At 55.6% G+C, this 15683-nt stretch overlaps 7 protein-coding genes across 7 annotated transcripts; 4 read left to right on the top strand and 3 right to left on the bottom strand.

The window, feature by feature from the left end:
- The first annotated feature begins 164 nt into the window (after nt 1-164).
- On the top strand, nt 165-1537 carry CC84DRAFT_1163457 (uncharacterized protein). The gene is made up of 3 exons (XM_018178269.1): nt 165-474; nt 528-768; nt 826-1537. The coding sequence occupies exons 1-3, from the start codon at nt 373-375 to the stop codon at nt 1065-1067; spliced, it is 585 nt and encodes a 194-aa protein (XP_018037605.1). The 5' UTR covers nt 165-372; the 3' UTR covers nt 1068-1537.
- Nucleotides 1538-2294: 757 nt separating this feature from the next.
- CC84DRAFT_1089383 (NADP-specific glutamate dehydrogenase-like protein) lies at nt 2295-3788 on the bottom strand (the record flags this gene model as incomplete). Its single annotated transcript, XM_018174302.1, has 2 exons — nt 2295-3616; nt 3755-3788. The coding sequence occupies 2 exons, from the start codon at nt 3786-3788 to the stop codon at nt 2295-2297; spliced, it is 1356 nt and encodes a 451-aa protein (XP_018037604.1).
- A 564-nt stretch (nt 3789-4352) lies between these two features.
- Nucleotides 4353-6083, bottom strand: CC84DRAFT_1163452 (Aldo/keto reductase). The gene is made up of 6 exons (XM_018178268.1): nt 5892-6083; nt 5744-5836; nt 5663-5676; nt 5278-5605; nt 4633-4996; nt 4353-4530 (listed from the first exon to the last, which is right to left on the bottom strand). Exons 1-6 carry the CDS (start codon nt 5919-5921, stop codon nt 4505-4507), a joined length of 855 nt encoding a protein of 284 aa, XP_018037603.1. The 5' UTR covers nt 5922-6083; the 3' UTR covers nt 4353-4504.
- Nucleotides 6084-7208: 1125 nt separating this feature from the next.
- On the top strand, nt 7209-8528 carry CC84DRAFT_1163451 (uncharacterized protein). The gene has a single exon (XM_018178267.1). It carries the CDS (start codon nt 7578-7580, stop codon nt 8313-8315), a length of 738 nt encoding a protein of 245 aa, XP_018037602.1. The 5' UTR covers nt 7209-7577; the 3' UTR covers nt 8316-8528.
- Nucleotides 8529-8933: 405 nt separating this feature from the next.
- Nucleotides 8934-12681, top strand: CC84DRAFT_1163449 (Med5-domain-containing protein). The gene is made up of 7 exons (XM_018178266.1): nt 8934-9627; nt 9728-9969; nt 10017-10079; nt 10125-10631; nt 10681-10852; nt 10903-11262; nt 11316-12681. The coding sequence occupies exons 1-7, from the start codon at nt 9006-9008 to the stop codon at nt 12455-12457; spliced, it is 3108 nt and encodes a 1035-aa protein (XP_018037601.1). The 5' UTR covers nt 8934-9005; the 3' UTR covers nt 12458-12681.
- A 246-nt stretch (nt 12682-12927) lies between these two features.
- Nucleotides 12928-14318, top strand: CC84DRAFT_644934 (short chain dehydrogenase/reductase). The gene is made up of 6 exons (XM_018186998.1): nt 12928-13134; nt 13236-13377; nt 13482-13568; nt 13615-13677; nt 13766-14014; nt 14067-14318. Exons 1-6 carry the CDS (start codon nt 13085-13087, stop codon nt 14235-14237), a joined length of 762 nt encoding a protein of 253 aa, XP_018037600.1. The 5' UTR covers nt 12928-13084; the 3' UTR covers nt 14238-14318.
- Nucleotides 14319-14399: 81 nt separating this feature from the next.
- CC84DRAFT_1216224 (FabD/lysophospholipase-like protein) lies at nt 14400-15679 on the bottom strand (the record flags this gene model as incomplete). Its single annotated transcript, XM_018182784.1, has 2 exons — nt 14400-15469; nt 15526-15679. The coding sequence occupies 2 exons, from the start codon at nt 15677-15679 to the stop codon at nt 14400-14402; spliced, it is 1224 nt and encodes a 407-aa protein (XP_018037599.1).
- Nucleotides 15680-15683: the final 4 nt, after the last annotated feature.

The raw sequence follows: 15683 nt of genomic DNA, 5'->3' as shown, positions 1-15683 counted from the left end.
TGAGCCGCGAACCGAGCGTAGGGATCAGCAGCGGTGTGGGTTGACAGTCGCGCCATGATTGGATGACGGTATCGCCACTCCGCTGCGCCCCACGCTAGGGCCGGAGCTTCTTGAGACGGGCTACGTTCTCCCACTTAATCTTATCTGATCATCTACGAATGGACTGTGTCTTCGAAAGTACCATTGTAGAATGTACAGGATAAGCCTACACAATGGCCTTGCACTCGAGGCGCACATATCAATTGCGACTCGGTATAGCAAGAGCAGTATGGATACCATCATGTAATTACTCCATAATGCGCTGCATGCCTCAACCAGCTCCATGTATTTCCAGAGGAGATGGATTCCTCCATCTCTGGGCTCATACTGAATATGGGTAAACTCACGTGGTTGGAAATTCACTTCGTCTTCGCGCATGTCTTGTGCACTGACCTAGCTCAACTTCACACTTCACAATGTTTCGACGCGGAGTTCCTATATATCGACTCGTGAGTCCTCTTTCGACTCGGCAACACCTAAGTGCTCACCTCGCACACCCTTCTCAACGTGCAGAAGTAAACAACAAGATAGGGTCTCAAAACTCCGTCTCCAGTCTGGATGGCGAGTCAACCCGACCCGGCAAGCGCTCAAGCCATTCCAAGGCTGTCGTCGAGATTGGCCCAAACGTCAAGCCATATCGAGTCTCCAAAGACCTCATCACTAAAAACTCCGAATTCTTCCGCAATATATTTCGAAAAAGTTGGGCCGAAGAGCAGGATCAAAAGGTTTCTCTCCCTTATGTCGAACTTGATGTGTGGGAAATCTTTCTAACATGGATCAAGACGCATAGGTTGCCCGTCGCCAAATGGGAAGTTCTCGAAGCAGTCGGGTATCCGCGTCACAAGCTCCCGCATGCTGGACCGCTGCATCTGGATTCTTACGAAACCCGCGAGACAGTCGAGATCTACTTCGTCAAGATGATTGAGCTGGGCAGCTATTTTGGCGCGGAAGAGTTGATCAAGAAATTGCACAACGGTTTGTCGATCGGACCATCAAGGCACAGAAGCGTGCTACCTACGGCGCAATAATCGTCGCTTTCGAAGCCCTGCCAGAGGGACACCTAGTGCGAGTGATGCAGAGGTTTGCGGCATTGCGAGGAGTTCGGAAAAGAAAGTACGAGCTACTTGATCCATCTAGGTACTATCTCCATCCTCGCAAGGAAAAGGACGACCGGGACGGTGCGAGTGCAGCAGGAGGCAAAGATAATTAATGAAGCGTCTATGTGACTCAGGGTGTGATCATTGCGAAGCGTGGATCATTTCTGGGAAAGTCGAATGATTCGTCGAGATGGGCCAACATTTAGATCGAAAAGCGATGTGGTGGACGGCAGGTGTGTTGAGAAAAAAAATTACAAAGCGACGCGGAGTATGAATCGAGCAGCAACAACATGAATTCGAAGAAACAAGCCATGGTGTGGACGTTTCGCAGCCTAATCTCCAACGGCCTGTCTAACCAACACTGCATGTAATCCTCAGAAGGCCCTCATCGCGCCAATATGCTGGTAATGCTAATTAAAAAACTCCATGATGCCTCACCACCATCCACAGCGAAGTCGCACTCACCACAGCTCCCGTGCTAACTCCCGCTCCGATCCCACCCGACCTCCGATATCGTCCACAGCAGCCCTCTCCACCGCGTCGCCTTTCGCCTCACCTCAACCATGTTCCCCACTACCATAGTGCCCGCGCCCTAGCACGCGTCCCTTATCGCCCCACCAGCGCACCCGCCTGTTACTCGATGCGCGCACGCGATCAGATGTCCGCAAGCGGAAACTTAGGCGCTGGGCTGCAGCAAAAGTGCTGTCATGGCGTGGGGCGTTGGCGAGCCTCGGCAGGGAGCTTGGGATTCGGGGTGTGTTTCTCCGAGGGCATACATACATAGGATTCAGGCAAAGAAGAAAAGTATGGGGAATAGACAATGTGGGAGAGGGGTGACGCGTCTTGGAGGTTTGCTTTTTTGCTGCTGCCTGCGATGGGTTTGGTGAGGATTGCGGGGCGGGGTTGATCGGGTGGGGGTTCAGATTTGGTTTTTCTCCTCGGGATGCATTTGGAAGGCATGAAGATGTCCTGAGGCATGGATGCATCATTGGTTAGCAAAACATTCCTCACAACTTGAAACCCAGAGAATCCAAATATTCATGTTCATGCCGTAAATTCATCAATGGTATCTAACATAAACAAAAGCCGTGATCCTTTGTTTCTTCCCCCGCTGATAACGCCTCAATATGATACAAGGAAAGCCCGACTGCTCATGCTCTAAGCAGTGCCCCACCAGTCGCCCTGGTCGTGCATGGCAGCAGCGACCTTCTTGAAACCGGCAACGTTGGCACCAGCCACGAGCGACGGGAACTCGCCCTCCTTGGGGGTGATGTACTCCTTGGCGGTCTGGAGGCAGTTCTCGAAGCAGTCCTTCATGATGCCAGCGAGCTTGGCGTCAACCTCCTCGGTAGTCCAGGATAGGCGCTGGGAGTTCTGAGCCATCTCAAGACCAGAGACAGCGACACCACCAGCGTTGGCGGCCTTTCCGGGGGCGTACCAGATGGCGTTGCCTCCAGAGGACTTGCGGTGAGACTCGAAGGCGTCGATGGCCTCCTGGGTGCAGCCCATGTTGGAGCCTTCAGCAATGAACTTGCAGCCCGCGGCGATGAGAGCCTCGGCCTCATCCTGAGAGACCTCATTCTGGGTTGCCGAGGGGAGGGCAACGTCGACGTTGCCGACGTGCTTCCAAGGGCGGGCACCCTCGATGTAGTTGAAAGAGTGGCCCTCGTAGGCAGTAAGAGCCTGGCGCTTGAGCTTCAGGGAAGCAATCTTAGAGATATCTTCGGGGGCGAAGCCCTTGCCCTCGGTAGCGATCAAGGAGCCCTTGCTGTCGGAGAGCGAGACGACGGTACCGCCAAGCTCGATGACCTTGAGAGCGGCGTACTGGGCAACGTTGCCGGAGCCGGAGATGGCGACCTTCTTGCCCTTGAACGACTCCTTGCCGCCAGAGGCGTAATTGATCATGTGCTCGACGTAGTAGACAAGACCGTATCCGGTGGCCTCTGGGCGGATCAAGCTACCACCCCAGTTGAGGCCCTTGCCGGTCAAGACACCCTCCCACTGGTTGCGAAGGCGGCGGTACTGGCCGAACATGTAGCCGATCTCGCGACCACCAACGTTGATGTCGCCGGCGGGGACGTCGGTGTCGGCACCGATGTGCTTGGAGAGCTCGGTCATGAAGGCAACGCAGAACTTGCGGATCTCGTTGTCGCTCTTGCCCTTGGGATCGAAGTCGGCTCCACCCTTGCCACCGCCCATGTTCAGGCCGGTAAGAGCATTCTTGAAGATCTGCTCGAAACCGAGGAACTTGAGGATGGAAAGGTTGACGGTGGGGTGAAGACGGAGACCGCCCTTGTAGGGGCCGAGGGCGGAGTTGAACTGCACACGGTAGCCCTTGTTGACCTGGCACTTGCCGGAGTCGTCCTCCCAGACAACGCGGAACTGGATGACACGCTCGGGGATGGAGACAACCTCGAGGGCCTTCTTGTACTCGGGGTTCTTCTCGAAGAGGGTGGAGGCCTCAAGAGTGGAGACGAGCTCTAGACGTACGTCAGAATAGTGTTCACGCGCTATTGTTATGCGGGCTGATGATCGTTCGTCCTCACTGCTAAAGCAAACATGCAATGCTTGTGAGGACGTCGTGACAGTCAACCGAACGGGGGGCGTCGAGTACTCACCCTTGTACGCTTGCTCAAACTCGGGCTCAGCCATTGTGTATGTGGAGTGGTGAAGTGGGTGTGTTAGAAAGGGAAGTGAGTGAATGAGTAAGTCGAGTTTGACAAGAGAAGTAGCTATGGGAGGAGCGACGGACGCGCCGTATATATACACTTTCAACAGCCCAGACGCAAGCCTCCGTCCTTTACCTAGCCTGCCCGCTGGCGGAGCATGCTCTTGGTGACGGCAGGAAATCACTGTGGTCAAAGCAGCGTCAGCGGCCTGGGCGATCCAAACACGGCGCGTTCTCTCAGTGGTCAATTGCCGGGAGTGTAGTGGCGTCACATTTTTGGTATGCAAACCATGGTGTACATGCAAAAGATAAGGACGCGGCGGGCCAATGAGAACGGGGCGGCGGCGAAGGCACGTGACGCTCGCCGCGTCTGGGCGAGGCCGGCGCTGTCATTCTGGACCGTCAACAGTTGCCGTTCTCGGCGCCGCAAACGAATCTTTACGTGTCGGATTCAGGGTCCATGGGACGTGGTGGGAGGGCTCACAGACGGCCGCGGGGTCGCAACGCGCCGCAGTCATCCGACAACGGCGCGCGCTGCGGCCAATTACACCCGGAAGCGGCTGAAGTTGCTACGAACGCTTGATCCCTGCCACGGGTATTCCAGCCTCCTCACCATCCCCAAACCCCCGCTCGCAGCAGCAAATACAATGCCCACGCATCCCGCGCCCGACTTCGCGACTGCGCGTGTGCCCTGCCGACCTCACGCCGTGTCGGTGGGGTCCCAGTCTCGGAGTGGTCAGCAGCCGCATATATTGGGGAGATACTGAGCACCGAAATCGGTTTTCCTCGCTCGCGTGGGCGCAGCTCGGAGAAGGGGACTTAACTTACCAGTAACTAGATACTCGTCCAGTGCATCCATCTTCTTGATATCGCTGTCATCGATGGAGAACCCCCCAACCTCACCATTCTCGACGATTCTCGCCTTGTTCACGCTCTTGGGCAGCGGCACGTAACCATGCTGCAGGCTCCAACTGACAAGCAGCTGGCCTGGCGTGCACGAATACTTTTTGGAAAGAGACGCGATGACGGGATGCTTCATCTTCAGCGCTCTGACCAGCGGGGCATAAGCTTCCACCACAATGTCATGCTCCTGGCAGAAGTCGGCGATGTCGAAGCGTGTATTAAACGGATGAATCTCAATCTGATTCACAGCCGGGAGGATTCTGGGCTTGGAATCTAGAAGCTCTTGCAGCTGTAGATGGTCAGTGAGCCGCTCGTGTATCCACATCATGTGTGTGTAATTCCAACATGACTACTTTGCAACCGAGCCTTGCTTGCAGCCGGAGAAACGCGATCCCGGAGCTACCAACCACTCATGAGCTACCCGCGATAAGGAAGGTAGGTATTGTTAGCAGCTGGGGTTCTCCATTGCTCGGTTTCTTGGGACCATGTCAAGAGGCTGCATCGGTAGGCTCTGCAAGCTCGTGTCTCATATGCAGAAGATCAAGGAGAACATTGCGGAAGAGTACTGACATGCTTGACTCCGTAATTTGAGACGCCACCAATTCTGATCTCGCCGTCGTCAATTGCGTCCTCGACTGCTCTCCAGCTTTCGAGCCTAGCCTTCTTGCCTCCATGGGGAGAGTGCAGCAGAAACAGATCGATATAGCCAAGCCCACATCCTTTTACTGATCGCGTGATCGATTTGCGGGCGGCATCGTATGATGAGTTGGATGCTAGCTTGGAGGTAAAATGGATGTCCTCGCGCTTGAGCGAATCTGTATTGTCACTGCTGGAGAGGAAGTCGGATACTGCCTTTCCACTTTCCTTCTCATTGTGGTACATTTGGGCACTGTCAATGCTGCGCACGTCATTGGTCAACTAGTTCACAGTGGCTTGTGGTTGCACGTTGACCTACCCTCGATACCCGGCCTAGAAGCATAGGTGAGCACATGACACAGGCGCTACATCGACCCGGGACAGGAAGGTGAAGCCATACCTCCAAAGCCCACCGACACGCCTGATAGGTTTCAGAACCGGAAGTCAGGTAGACGCCGAGATGGATGGTTGGCATGGATAGCCCATTGGCGAGCTGCTACAGAGTCAATAGGGTGTTTTGTGCAACCACGGATGATGGAATGACTCTCCTTGGTGCGCGAGGCCAACGAGTAGGACATGGTGAAGGGGCTGACTAGGAACAGGCAAGATAGACGAATATGCAGATGGACGCCACGATGCTGCGGCTGTGTGATGGATCGTGAACGAGTCGCAGATGTTCGGATTGCGTGCAGGCCAGCGTAGCACTGAGATCGCGGTTCCCAGGCTGTCGGGAGCATCCCCACGCGCTGGAAAAACTCGCCTCCGTCGATGACGCGGGCCGCGGAGGCATTGCGAGCCCCAGTGCAGGCCCGCCTAGGATGCTATTGGATGGGAGCGCCTGGACGAAACTCTCGTCACTGTCGTCTGAGCTGGCGAGCGGGCGCGGTATGGCTGTGCAACCTCCCGTTTCGACTGCTCGAGACTCCAGACCAGCAAAGCAAAGCGCACGTTTCGCGCCTGGCAGCAGGCAAGCCTCAGGGTAAGCCACGGAGGCTGCGTGACGTACAGTTTGACACTATAGCTGGCAGCGAATATTGCCTTCCGCATTCAGGCTGCGCTGAGCAGCAGGCCGCATTGGTCGGCGACGAAGACAGCCAGAGGGTTAGATGGCAGCTCGCTTGGCGTGGCTGCAATGAGAAAGCCTGCAGGAGGGACTGCACACGCGCGCGCGGTGCTGTGGAAATCCTCCGAAAAGCACGGAGCAGCAGAGCTTGCAACGTCTGGCTGTGTAGCGGTGGCCGCCGCGGTGGAGCTTCAGGCGCATGAACGAGGCCTACCAGCGCAGCGAGGCGTTTGGCGGCGCATTGTCAATTCCAGTCGGTCGGCGACTGTTAACGGACCAGCTCGCACGCATTCGTGTGCTCCTGGGCGATGTGATGACAAAAGCAGAAGACGACGTTGCGCCGTGGTGAACGCTGCGTAGGCGATGTGCATCCAGAACTCGGCGGCGCCGACCGCACTCCTCGCCAGCGACCAGCACGGCCAGGAGCGTCTCCAGCGGCACGGAGGCATCGCAGCGAGCATAGCGGGCGCAGACATGCTGGGCGCGACGGCAGCACGACGAGCTGTTGGCCTGCAGCCGGGCGCATGGTGTTGAGTTGCAACCCACACAACCCGCGCCGCCCAGGCATCGCCTCTGCCGCACCGCACCGCACACGCACGCGCGGCGGCATCTCCGCCGCCCGGCGTCCATGACCCGCTGCGATTGGGGCCGGGTCCCAGACGCAAGATCCGCCGCATCAGATCGCAGCCAGGGTCAGCAGAGCCGAGCACGCCTCGACTGGATTCGACTTGGATGCCCACCAGGGATCATTTTGGAATAGAGTGAACCGCACCGGGGCTTCAATACTCGACTATAGGAGGCGCCCGAAGCCACACCTTATTCAGTCTTGACCCTCTCTGACTTCACGGCCGAGGTCGAGATATAAGGATCCATGGTTCGCCAGGCATGCTTGGTTCCCGTCAACGCCTGACAACGCCTCTCTCGATTCTCGTCTCGCCCCAAGCACCAGTGCTGCAAGCGCAACGCCTGTCGTCATCGCCAGGCCGCCGACTCTAGACCCTCAGGTCCCTTCTCGCTCCCGCGCCGTAGGGCCCTCTGCCACCGGCCGTCCGCTGTGTGTTTTGGGTGAGTGCTGAAACACATATACTGGTGTTCCCGCCCGCTGGCCAACCAGACGTGCTGATTCCTCTCGTCCCTGCAGTAGTCCCATATACTGTGAACCATCACCACCATGTCCAACCTCCACGGGTTTGCAACGCACTTCCCGGCCGGCTATCCATCCTTTCCTCCACGAGGTGGACCTTTTCCCGGCGGTGCAAGCTCGTCATCTGGAGAGTCAGGGTCCGGCAATGCGGGGCAACCCCAGTTCGACATCTTCGAGTGGCATCCCGCCTACCAAAGCTGCCAGCGTTACTTCCTCGACCACGCCCAGCACGACAATGGCGTCCAGGCCGTCGCCGCTCTCGTCAACATCTGCTTGCCATTCCAATGGACGTCAACACCCATCGTCAACTCGGCCGGTCCCATGCCGAACGCATCAGGTCCTGGCGCTTACAACCACCCCTGGCCCCGACAAGGTCCCGTGAGCAACGCCCGTGGTGGTCAACCAGTACCAACGTGGGTTTCTCTCGTTCCCTACATCCGCCGACTTGTCATTACTGGCATGGACAAAGACGGCATTATGCATGGCTTCTTCGGAGAGGACTGGCGGAAGGGGGTTGGCCCGGTCCACGAATGTGAGCGTCGCAACTATCTTTTCACGGCCAAGAGCACCGAGTGGGCGGAAGTCAAGCACCATTACGACATGTCTCCGCATGAATCAGTTCCGTTCCTCAAGCCACTACAGGACGCTCACCTAGCAGAAATTGAGGGTGCCGAACAGACGTGGAGTCAGTGGCTGGCAATGCAGGATTGGATGGTGGGTCCCCGGGCGCCCAACCTCGATGGAGAAGCCAAAAACGAGGCTTGATCGCGAACCGACCTCACGGCGCTGGATGGCGGCTGTCACTTCGGCCTAGTTTGCGATCGGGTGCGGGTCCGGATACGAAGCATGGCATTGTGTGGGATCTAATTGCATGGCGTTGGACAAGGATTTGGGCAGGCATAGCGGCCATCCCGTCTCGCAGGGACCGCTTTCGGTTTCGTTACATGTACGACAGCTTCATTTCGAAATGACAAGACATCAGATCAGATCTGCAGATCTGCGATATGCCGCGTGCCAGTGATGTGCTCGTGTAGGACGAAGAGTGAGGCAAGGATCTGCATGTCCACGCTTTGGTGCTACCAGTACAGCCACAACCGTTTCGAGCGCCCGCGGAAGCTGCGTGGCAGACGCGCAACGACAAAGGAGGCGGCAACAGTGACTACTTCCTCCTATTCGACGTCGCCCACTACACCCTCATTTCTCCTTTCAACATTATCAAGTATAATTGGCCCACGCTGACAACCATACCTACGCGAACTTGTTGAACTGACTCGCGTCGTACCGCGGTTCGCTTGTGCCAAGGTCGGCGTGCAGTGGACCCTGGCAGCGATCTGCGCTCTCAAGCTCTCTATTGTCGCCAGGCTTGTCCTTATTTCTACAACACACCACGCCTCAATATTCCTAGTACACCAGCCGAAAGCCCGGCGCCCCGTCCCGTCGCCCCCCTCATGGACGATGGATTCCTTGGTCAAGGAGTGGGCTTTGTTTCTTGACAGGTGCCTGGAAAACCGGATTGACATCGACCTGTTCGCTGCCGCTGCGACTCAGCTGCACACGCGGTCGCCCCTCCCCGGACACAAGCTTGCAGCATTATTAGTGAAGCCACGAGCTGCTGGGTTGAACAGCGTTGATCCCCGTGTAATTGTGTATGCTGAGCGCCTGCTCGCCCTGAAGAAAGTCGATGCATCCGACATTCTTGCCGCCGCTTTCCAATTTTCGAAAGATCGGCCTATCCAGTCGAGCGACAATACAAACCCAAAAGACCCATCTCGATGGCAGAATCCCTCAGAGCTAGATGAGATCTTATTCCATCGTTTACATAAGGCCTTTTCGGGCGAACGGCCCGAAAGACCAGCCAGCAATGCGGAAGGCACCCGAACGGTGAAAGCCGCCATTAGATGGATGTCAGCGATGGTCGCGTCGCATACAAACGATTCGATGCTACAGGCAATGGCCGGCATCCAGCAGCAGCCTCAGCAACAGTCAATCAATGTTCGCGAAGGACTTGGCATGCTCGTTGTGGGGCTGATCGAGAATGTCAAAATCCTGCAGTTGCTGAACAGGGATGAGTTGAAGGGTGGGTCATTTCCTCAGCTGAACACAGGTCATGGCAGCTATCCATAACACCGCTAGTTGATCGACTTGGTTGCATGCAGACCAGCTGACGGAAGGCACAGATATCCGGAAAGCCTTTGCACGGGCGCTTACAACTTTCATTCCGTTCCTGTCACAAACTTCCATTCAGATTGCGAATCGCCTCGAGATTTACCAAAAAGAACATGACTTCCATGACAAGTCAAGTGCTGGGCAAACGAACGAGAATGCGGGACTCGAAGTTGCGGCGCTGCAGCTTGAGGCTGTGATTGATCTTCCACAAATAAACACAAGAGCAGGTCTCTACATATTCCTTAATGCATTGGTAAGCCAATTGCCTGTAAGATATTCCATAGTATTGACTTCGAAAAGCTTATCGCACGTCCCCTAACAGACGACATTATCATCAACAACTACTTGCATTCGTTCTACAAGGTAATTCCGGCTGCTTTTGCAGGCGAACGCAGCTGACGATACAAGATGGACGCTCAAAATATGGCGACAGATTTGGTTACCGCTTCCTTCGACATACTGGCAAACGCTATGTACAGGAGTGAATCAACACAAACAATGACTTCTCTGAAGTCGTTCCTTGTTAACAAAGTGCCCACACTTTTGACCCAGCTCACAGCTCCGCTGTACGCCATGAACCCGGAGCTATGCATAACACAGGCTTTCAGTCGAATTGACCCGAACGCTTTTCCTGCATTCTCCCAGGGATTTGATGATATGCTTGGTAACAACAGCTCTCTCGCAGATGTGAGACAAGACTTTCTGAATGCGTGCGCTTTGCACAATCTTATTCCAGCGAATACTGTAGAGCGTCTACTTGGGGAAGCTCCGATGCAAGGTCCACCAGCAACGAGATACGTAAAACAAGATCTCTTGAAGCAGTGCAAGGACAATATCGACAAGGCGACCGCATACATTGAAGAATTGGAAAACCTGGATGGGAATGCCGGTGCCATTGTAGCCGCTCTTGTAGATGTAGGTCCAGTTGGCACAGGACACAAAGCATCTACTGACTACGTCCCAGTTCGTCGCGCACCTCTGCGAAACGCAAATGACCATGTACCTGAAGACACTATGCAACACGCTTTCGAAGAAAACAACAGCACTCGATGTAATCTTGCAGTTTACATCACCGGCCAGCATACTGCGACCGCTATGTCAGTTCCTGGATGAGTGGCATTATGAGACCGATCAAGGTAGGTTTGTCTGTTCGAATCAATACAAGCAGGTGGCTGACATCGGACAGAGTACCAACCAGTATACGATGAATTCAGTGCCATCCTTGTCCTTGTTCTGGCCTTCGTATATCGATACGAGCTCACCTATAACGATCTAGGCATCGGACACGACTCGTTCGTCGCCCGGTTACTGGAGCGTGGACACCGGAGCATCTCTTCTAATGATTTGACCGAAGAGCAAGGCAACCACCTGGGTGGGTGGCTGAAGGGCTTATTTGACGCCGACAAAGAAGGCCTCAGTAACGATGTGTTCGCATCATGCCGACCTCAAGAATTCTACCTCATAGTGCCCACACTCTTTAATCAGACAGCGATGGCCTGTTCCGTAGATGTCCTATCTTTGGACTCGGTGAAGGGCGGCTTAGAGTGTGAGTGATTGGCTGCGCAATACGAACATGGAGGGTCGCTAATTGCTTTTTAGATCTCCACGAGACATTTCTTCTGCCATCCCTGGTAGGAGGCCTGACATGGATGGCCTCGCATGCGCTTACGCAGACACACCAAGACCACGATGTGATGGTGCAGATATTCCACAAATTGATTAGATCGGCCCCCACATCGGGTGACGCACAGGCTATGCATTCCACGATTCTCTCGATCGTATCGGCTCGGCTCGAGACATGCTTCCGCACCCTGAAGCGGCGCTACTCCGGGTATAGCACGGACATGGACCAGCTCCTGGAGGCCATCAAACCTAGTCTGCATTATGTTCGTTCAGTGTCTTCTCCCACTTCTGAGCTCGAACAGTGGACTACAGCGACGAACAACACGCTCGCCTCCTCGCTGCGCCACACTGTGCAGCAGCTTTCCCAGTGGGCTACGAATGCTTCTATCCAACCTAACCCGCCTAGCTACACGCACCGCCAGCTGTACACCTGTATAGACCTTCTCGGTACCCAACAAACGCTTCGAGCAATCATCGACGAGGTCAAGGCTCAAACCGACGCGGGAAATGGTGCAGCAGCACTCGACATCGGCGTATCTCTCATCTGCGCACCTATGATCACGGATAGTGTATTGCCCGTTGAGTGGGCAGGCTGCTCTGCTCCTGCACCTCAGCCTCCTCGGACACAGTCAAACCTCCGCGAAATGCTCAAAGATGAGTTTGACAACGCGGCAAGCTTTGTGTCTACGGATCCATCAGCTGCCGAAGCCGTCGTGCGACTGCATCGTCGTGTTGAAGCTCAACTCGCTGTCATCGCGCAAGCAGGTCTCTCAACTGCCAACGTAGATCTATCCAACGTCGGCATGGTGCAAGCACCAAGTCTGACCACCGATCTTGACAAGGCCATGAATGATGCGGCCGCAGCCTCGATCGCGGCAGTGGGTGCAGACTTGACTGATCTCAACAAACAGTTACAACAGAACATCGACCAGGAATTGGACCTTGGCGATGCCGGTGCGGGCTTGGACTTGAGCGGCATGGTAGTGGATGGGAACACAGGTGGCATAAGCGCCGATATGGGTAATCTGCCAGGCTTAGATCTGGACATGGGCGACATGAGTATGAACATGGACATGGAAGGAGATGACGACTGGGGTCTGGATTTCGGCGGCATGTAGTATGCGCTGATAGATTTCGAGCCGGACGAATACCGCCCGGAAACAGATACCGAAACGATTGGTGATTGTGATGATGAGGAGCAGATACAGGCTGGGATCCGGCCTTGATGTTGCAAGTTGGCGTTGTGTAGTGCTTTTACTTGGAGGTAGACATCGATAGATAGGGCGTTGCCGCCATTGGACAACTGTCGGCAACGAAAATTGCTACACAGCCCTCCTACCCGTAACTTTGCCAGCTCTCGTCGGGAGAGCGGATTTCCTCGGGCCGCCCGACGTAAACTGTGATGTTGCATGGTCATGACCGGAAGTCCCTACCTAGGATGGAACATTGCATCAGGACAGGGGAACAGTCCTCGAATTAGTAATTCATCATGGTAGATGACATCTGGAGGGTGCTACATTGCCGAGGTAACTTTTGCTACTTTCAGTGCGGCTCGCGGAAGGTAGCACACCCCCGCCATCCATAGTACGCTGTAAGCTATGCCCCACATCGACTTTACTGTCGACAACAACACACGACCACCGCATCTTGCCTCGAGATAATACAAGATTTCCCATCTTCGATACTCCCACTTTCCTTGCAGCATCCATCCTCCGCAACCTCTCTCATAGACTCACAGACTAGTAATGCCGTACAGCCTCAAGGGCAGAAATGTGCTCGTCACGGGCGGCTCAGCGTAAGCTCCATACTGATCACCATGACCACCTTATCGGACCTCGTCACGTTGATTCAAAGGTCTGGTGACCCGATCCGCTAACTGATTCAACCGTCCCGCAGCGGGCTCGGCGAGACCATAAGCATCTCCTTCGCCAAGGAAGGCGCCAATGTCGCAGTCAACTACTTCAACCGGGTCGAGCCCGCGCAGAATGTAGTCCAGGCGTGCGAGAAGCAGGGTGTCAAGGCGGTGGCGATCAAGGGTGTACGTGCCCCTCACGCTTGCACTTCTCCCTTCGGCGGCTTTTCGGACGCATCGAGGGGAGGTGACAAGAGCTGTAGTGGGCTGGGCTGAGCTGACAGAAATAGGACATGTGCGACACGTCCGAGTGCAGGAGAGTGGTGGAGGAGACGATCAAGCAGCTTGGTGGGATTGACGTTGTGATTTCGAACGCGGTGGGTCTAGGTATTGGAAGAGGGCGAGCACGTACTAAGAGCATAGGGATGGACACGCTTCAGTGACTTTGCAGATCTGGATAGCATGTCTGAAGACGAGTGGGACAAGGCAAGTGCCTTCTGCTCTATCTCTCTCTAATCCACTTTCACAGACACCACCCTCGAATATCTTACAGAACACGACTAACACCCCCCAGTGCTGGGCCGCCAACGTCAAAGCGCCCCTCGCCCTCCTCAAAGCCGCCAAGCCCACGTTTGAATCCAATCCCGACGGCGGCGCTTTCATCAGCAGCGGCTCCATCGCCGCCGTGTCGCAGGCCGGCTCCTCGATGCCCTACGCCGTGACCAAGGCGGCGCAGCTGCAGCTCATCAAATGCCTTGGTGCGACACAGGGCCCCAAAATACGCGTCAACACCGTATTGCCCGGGCTGTTGCTTACGGAATGGGTGCGTCTTTGTCTTCTTGGTTCTTGCAAAGGGAGCTAACGCGCGGGTACAGGGTAGAAAGTACTCGGATGAGAAGATCCAATGGGCGAAGAATACGGCTGCGCTCAAGCATGAAACGGATCTCCAGGACTGCGCGGATGCCTTTATCATGTTGGCGAAGAATACTAGTATTACGGGTGCAAGGATCCAGGTCGATGCGGGACTCAACGTGCAGGGCACATAGTATCTTTCTCCTGACGAGACCGCAGTGTGTCGCCTGTATGGTGTATATCGGGTGTAGCAGATACACACGTGTAAAGTACACCATCCTGGACGCGATCTGTTATCAATGTTGCCTTCTTTCGAGCCAGTCTGCATAGCCGCGGACTGCTGCCAACCCAATCCTTCACTCATCTTCGCATATCTCCGTGTCGTCTAATGCTTTTACCACCTCTTCCATGTCTTGTGGGGTCGTGATGCCCCAAACGCCACCGCCCTTGACGGCACCCTTCATACCGACCTCTTTTCCAACCAAGTTTCTGCCAACCTTGCCAGGCCCGATGCCAATGTATCTCTTCACCTTCTCCTCTTCGTGCAAGTACTTGATGGAGCGCCACCACTGCACCGTCTCAACGCAACTTCTTGACAACAGGTCTTTCAGCTGATCCTTGCTCTGGAACGGCCTGCCGGAGACATTGGAGATGCAGGGCATGATGCCCGGCCACGTCACAATGTCGCTACCGTCCGATTTCTCTCTGTGAAGTATTCGCTTCATCGTCTCTTGTGCAGGCTTCATCAACGGGCTATGAAACGGCGAGTCGCTTTTCAGGCGTACTGCTCGCGGATCGTGCCCTCCAAACTGGCGCAGATTCGTTAACAGCGTCTGCATCCGCTCAATGCTACCACTCAGCACAATCTGGTTCTTGCTGTTGATGTTGGCGATGAGGACCTGCTCGACAGCGGGTACGTCGTCGTTGGAGTCGTTCTGGTAGTTGGGCGACGACAGTTCGAGGAACTCGCGGAGGCCGGCGACCAGGGCCTTCATGTGGGCTTCCGACTCGCAGACGAGTGCAATCATGCCAAACTCGCCGCCCTCTTGCTCGACGGCCTCCTTGGTGCAGCGCAGCATGACCTCTGCGCGCTTCCGCACCATGCGCAGCGCATCCTGGAATGTGAGGTAGCCGCCAGCTACCAAGGCGGCGAACTCGCCGAGCGAGTGGCCCAGTGTGATGTCCACCCGGTCGCTAGTCTTGAAGCCGAATTCCTGCTCGAGGACGCGCAGGATGAGGATCGAGGTGGCCATGATGGCGGGCTGCGAATTGTGAGTGAGGTTCAGCTCGGCGTTGGTGCCGCTCTCAATGATCTTGGTGAGGGGCACGCCGAGGGTGGCATCGATCTCCTCGAGGATGGGCTTTGCGGTGCGAGGGAAGGCTTCGAGCCAGGGCTTGATCATTCCGACGCGCTGGACGCCTTGACCTGGTGCCTGTTAGCACGTTGGAAAGGTAGATCACACTGCATGTACAGAAGCATACCAGGGAAGAAGATGGCCGTCTTGGGCCTCTTGGTGGGAGTCTGCGTGCTGCTCATCCATCGCCGCGCTCTTCCGCCTGCGCGCAGTCCTCCGCAATGCGAACATCGCGTCGCAGCCAAGGAGACCCTGTTGGCGGGGCCAAATGTTCCAGACATTGTG

The sequence above is a fragment of the Paraphaeosphaeria sporulosa genome, assembly GCF_001642045.1.
Source record: "Paraphaeosphaeria sporulosa strain AP3s5-JAC2a unplaced genomic scaffold CC84scaffold_4, whole genome shotgun sequence".
In the NCBI taxonomy this organism is placed as follows: Eukaryota; Fungi; Ascomycota; class Dothideomycetes; order Pleosporales; family Didymosphaeriaceae; genus Paraphaeosphaeria; species Paraphaeosphaeria sporulosa.
The sequence above is the reverse complement of the archived record's forward strand: the minus strand, read 5'-3'. Positions and strand labels throughout refer to the sequence as shown.

What these genes read in the sequence shown, in the direction of transcription:
- CC84DRAFT_1163457 (XM_018178269.1), top strand. Translation starts at nt 373, where the DNA reads ATGGGTAAACTCACGTGGTTGGAAATTCACTTCGTCTTCGCGCATGTC. An exon ending in AATGTTTCGACGCGGAGTTC is followed by an intron (nt 475 to 527) that starts CTATATATCGAC and finishes CTAAGTGCTCAC; the next exon opens with CTCGCACACCCTTCTCAACG. An exon ending in AGAGCAGGATCAAAAGGTTT is followed by an intron (nt 769 to 825) that starts CTCTCCCTTATG and finishes GGATCAAGACGC; the next exon opens with ATAGGTTGCCCGTCGCCAAA.
- CC84DRAFT_1163452 (XM_018178268.1), bottom strand. Translation starts at nt 5,921, where the DNA reads ATGTCCTACTCGTTGGCCTCGCGCACCAAG. An exon ending in CGTTGGCCTCGCGCACCAAG is followed by an intron (nt 5,837 to 5,891) that starts GAGAGTCATTCC and finishes ACTCTGTAGCAG; the next exon opens with CTCGCCAATGGGCTATCCAT. An exon ending in GGACGAGTATCTAGTTACTG is followed by an intron (nt 4,531 to 4,632) that starts GTAAGTTAAGTC and finishes GACCACTCCGAG; the next exon opens with ACTGGGACCCCACCGACACG.
- CC84DRAFT_1163451 (XM_018178267.1), top strand. Translation starts at nt 7,578, where the DNA reads ATGTCCAACCTCCACGGGTTTGCAACGCACTTCCCGGCCGGCTATCCA.
- CC84DRAFT_1163449 (XM_018178266.1), top strand. Translation starts at nt 9,006, where the DNA reads ATGGATTCCTTGGTCAAGGAGTGGGCTTTGTTTCTTGACAGGTGCCTG. An exon ending in ACATATTCCTTAATGCATTG is followed by an intron (nt 9,970 to 10,016) that starts GTAAGCCAATTG and finishes GACTTCGAAAAG; the next exon opens with CTTATCGCACGTCCCCTAAC. An exon ending in GGTGAAGGGCGGCTTAGAGT is followed by an intron (nt 11,263 to 11,315) that starts GTGAGTGATTGG and finishes ATTGCTTTTTAG; the next exon opens with ATCTCCACGAGACATTTCTT.
- CC84DRAFT_644934 (XM_018186998.1), top strand. Translation starts at nt 13,085, where the DNA reads ATGCCGTACAGCCTCAAGGGCAGAAATGTGCTCGTCACGGGCGGCTCA. An exon ending in AGGCGGTGGCGATCAAGGGT is followed by an intron (nt 13,378 to 13,481) that starts GTACGTGCCCCT and finishes TGACAGAAATAG; the next exon opens with GACATGTGCGACACGTCCGA. An exon ending in GGCTGTTGCTTACGGAATGG is followed by an intron (nt 14,015 to 14,066) that starts GTGCGTCTTTGT and finishes GCGCGGGTACAG; the next exon opens with GGTAGAAAGTACTCGGATGA.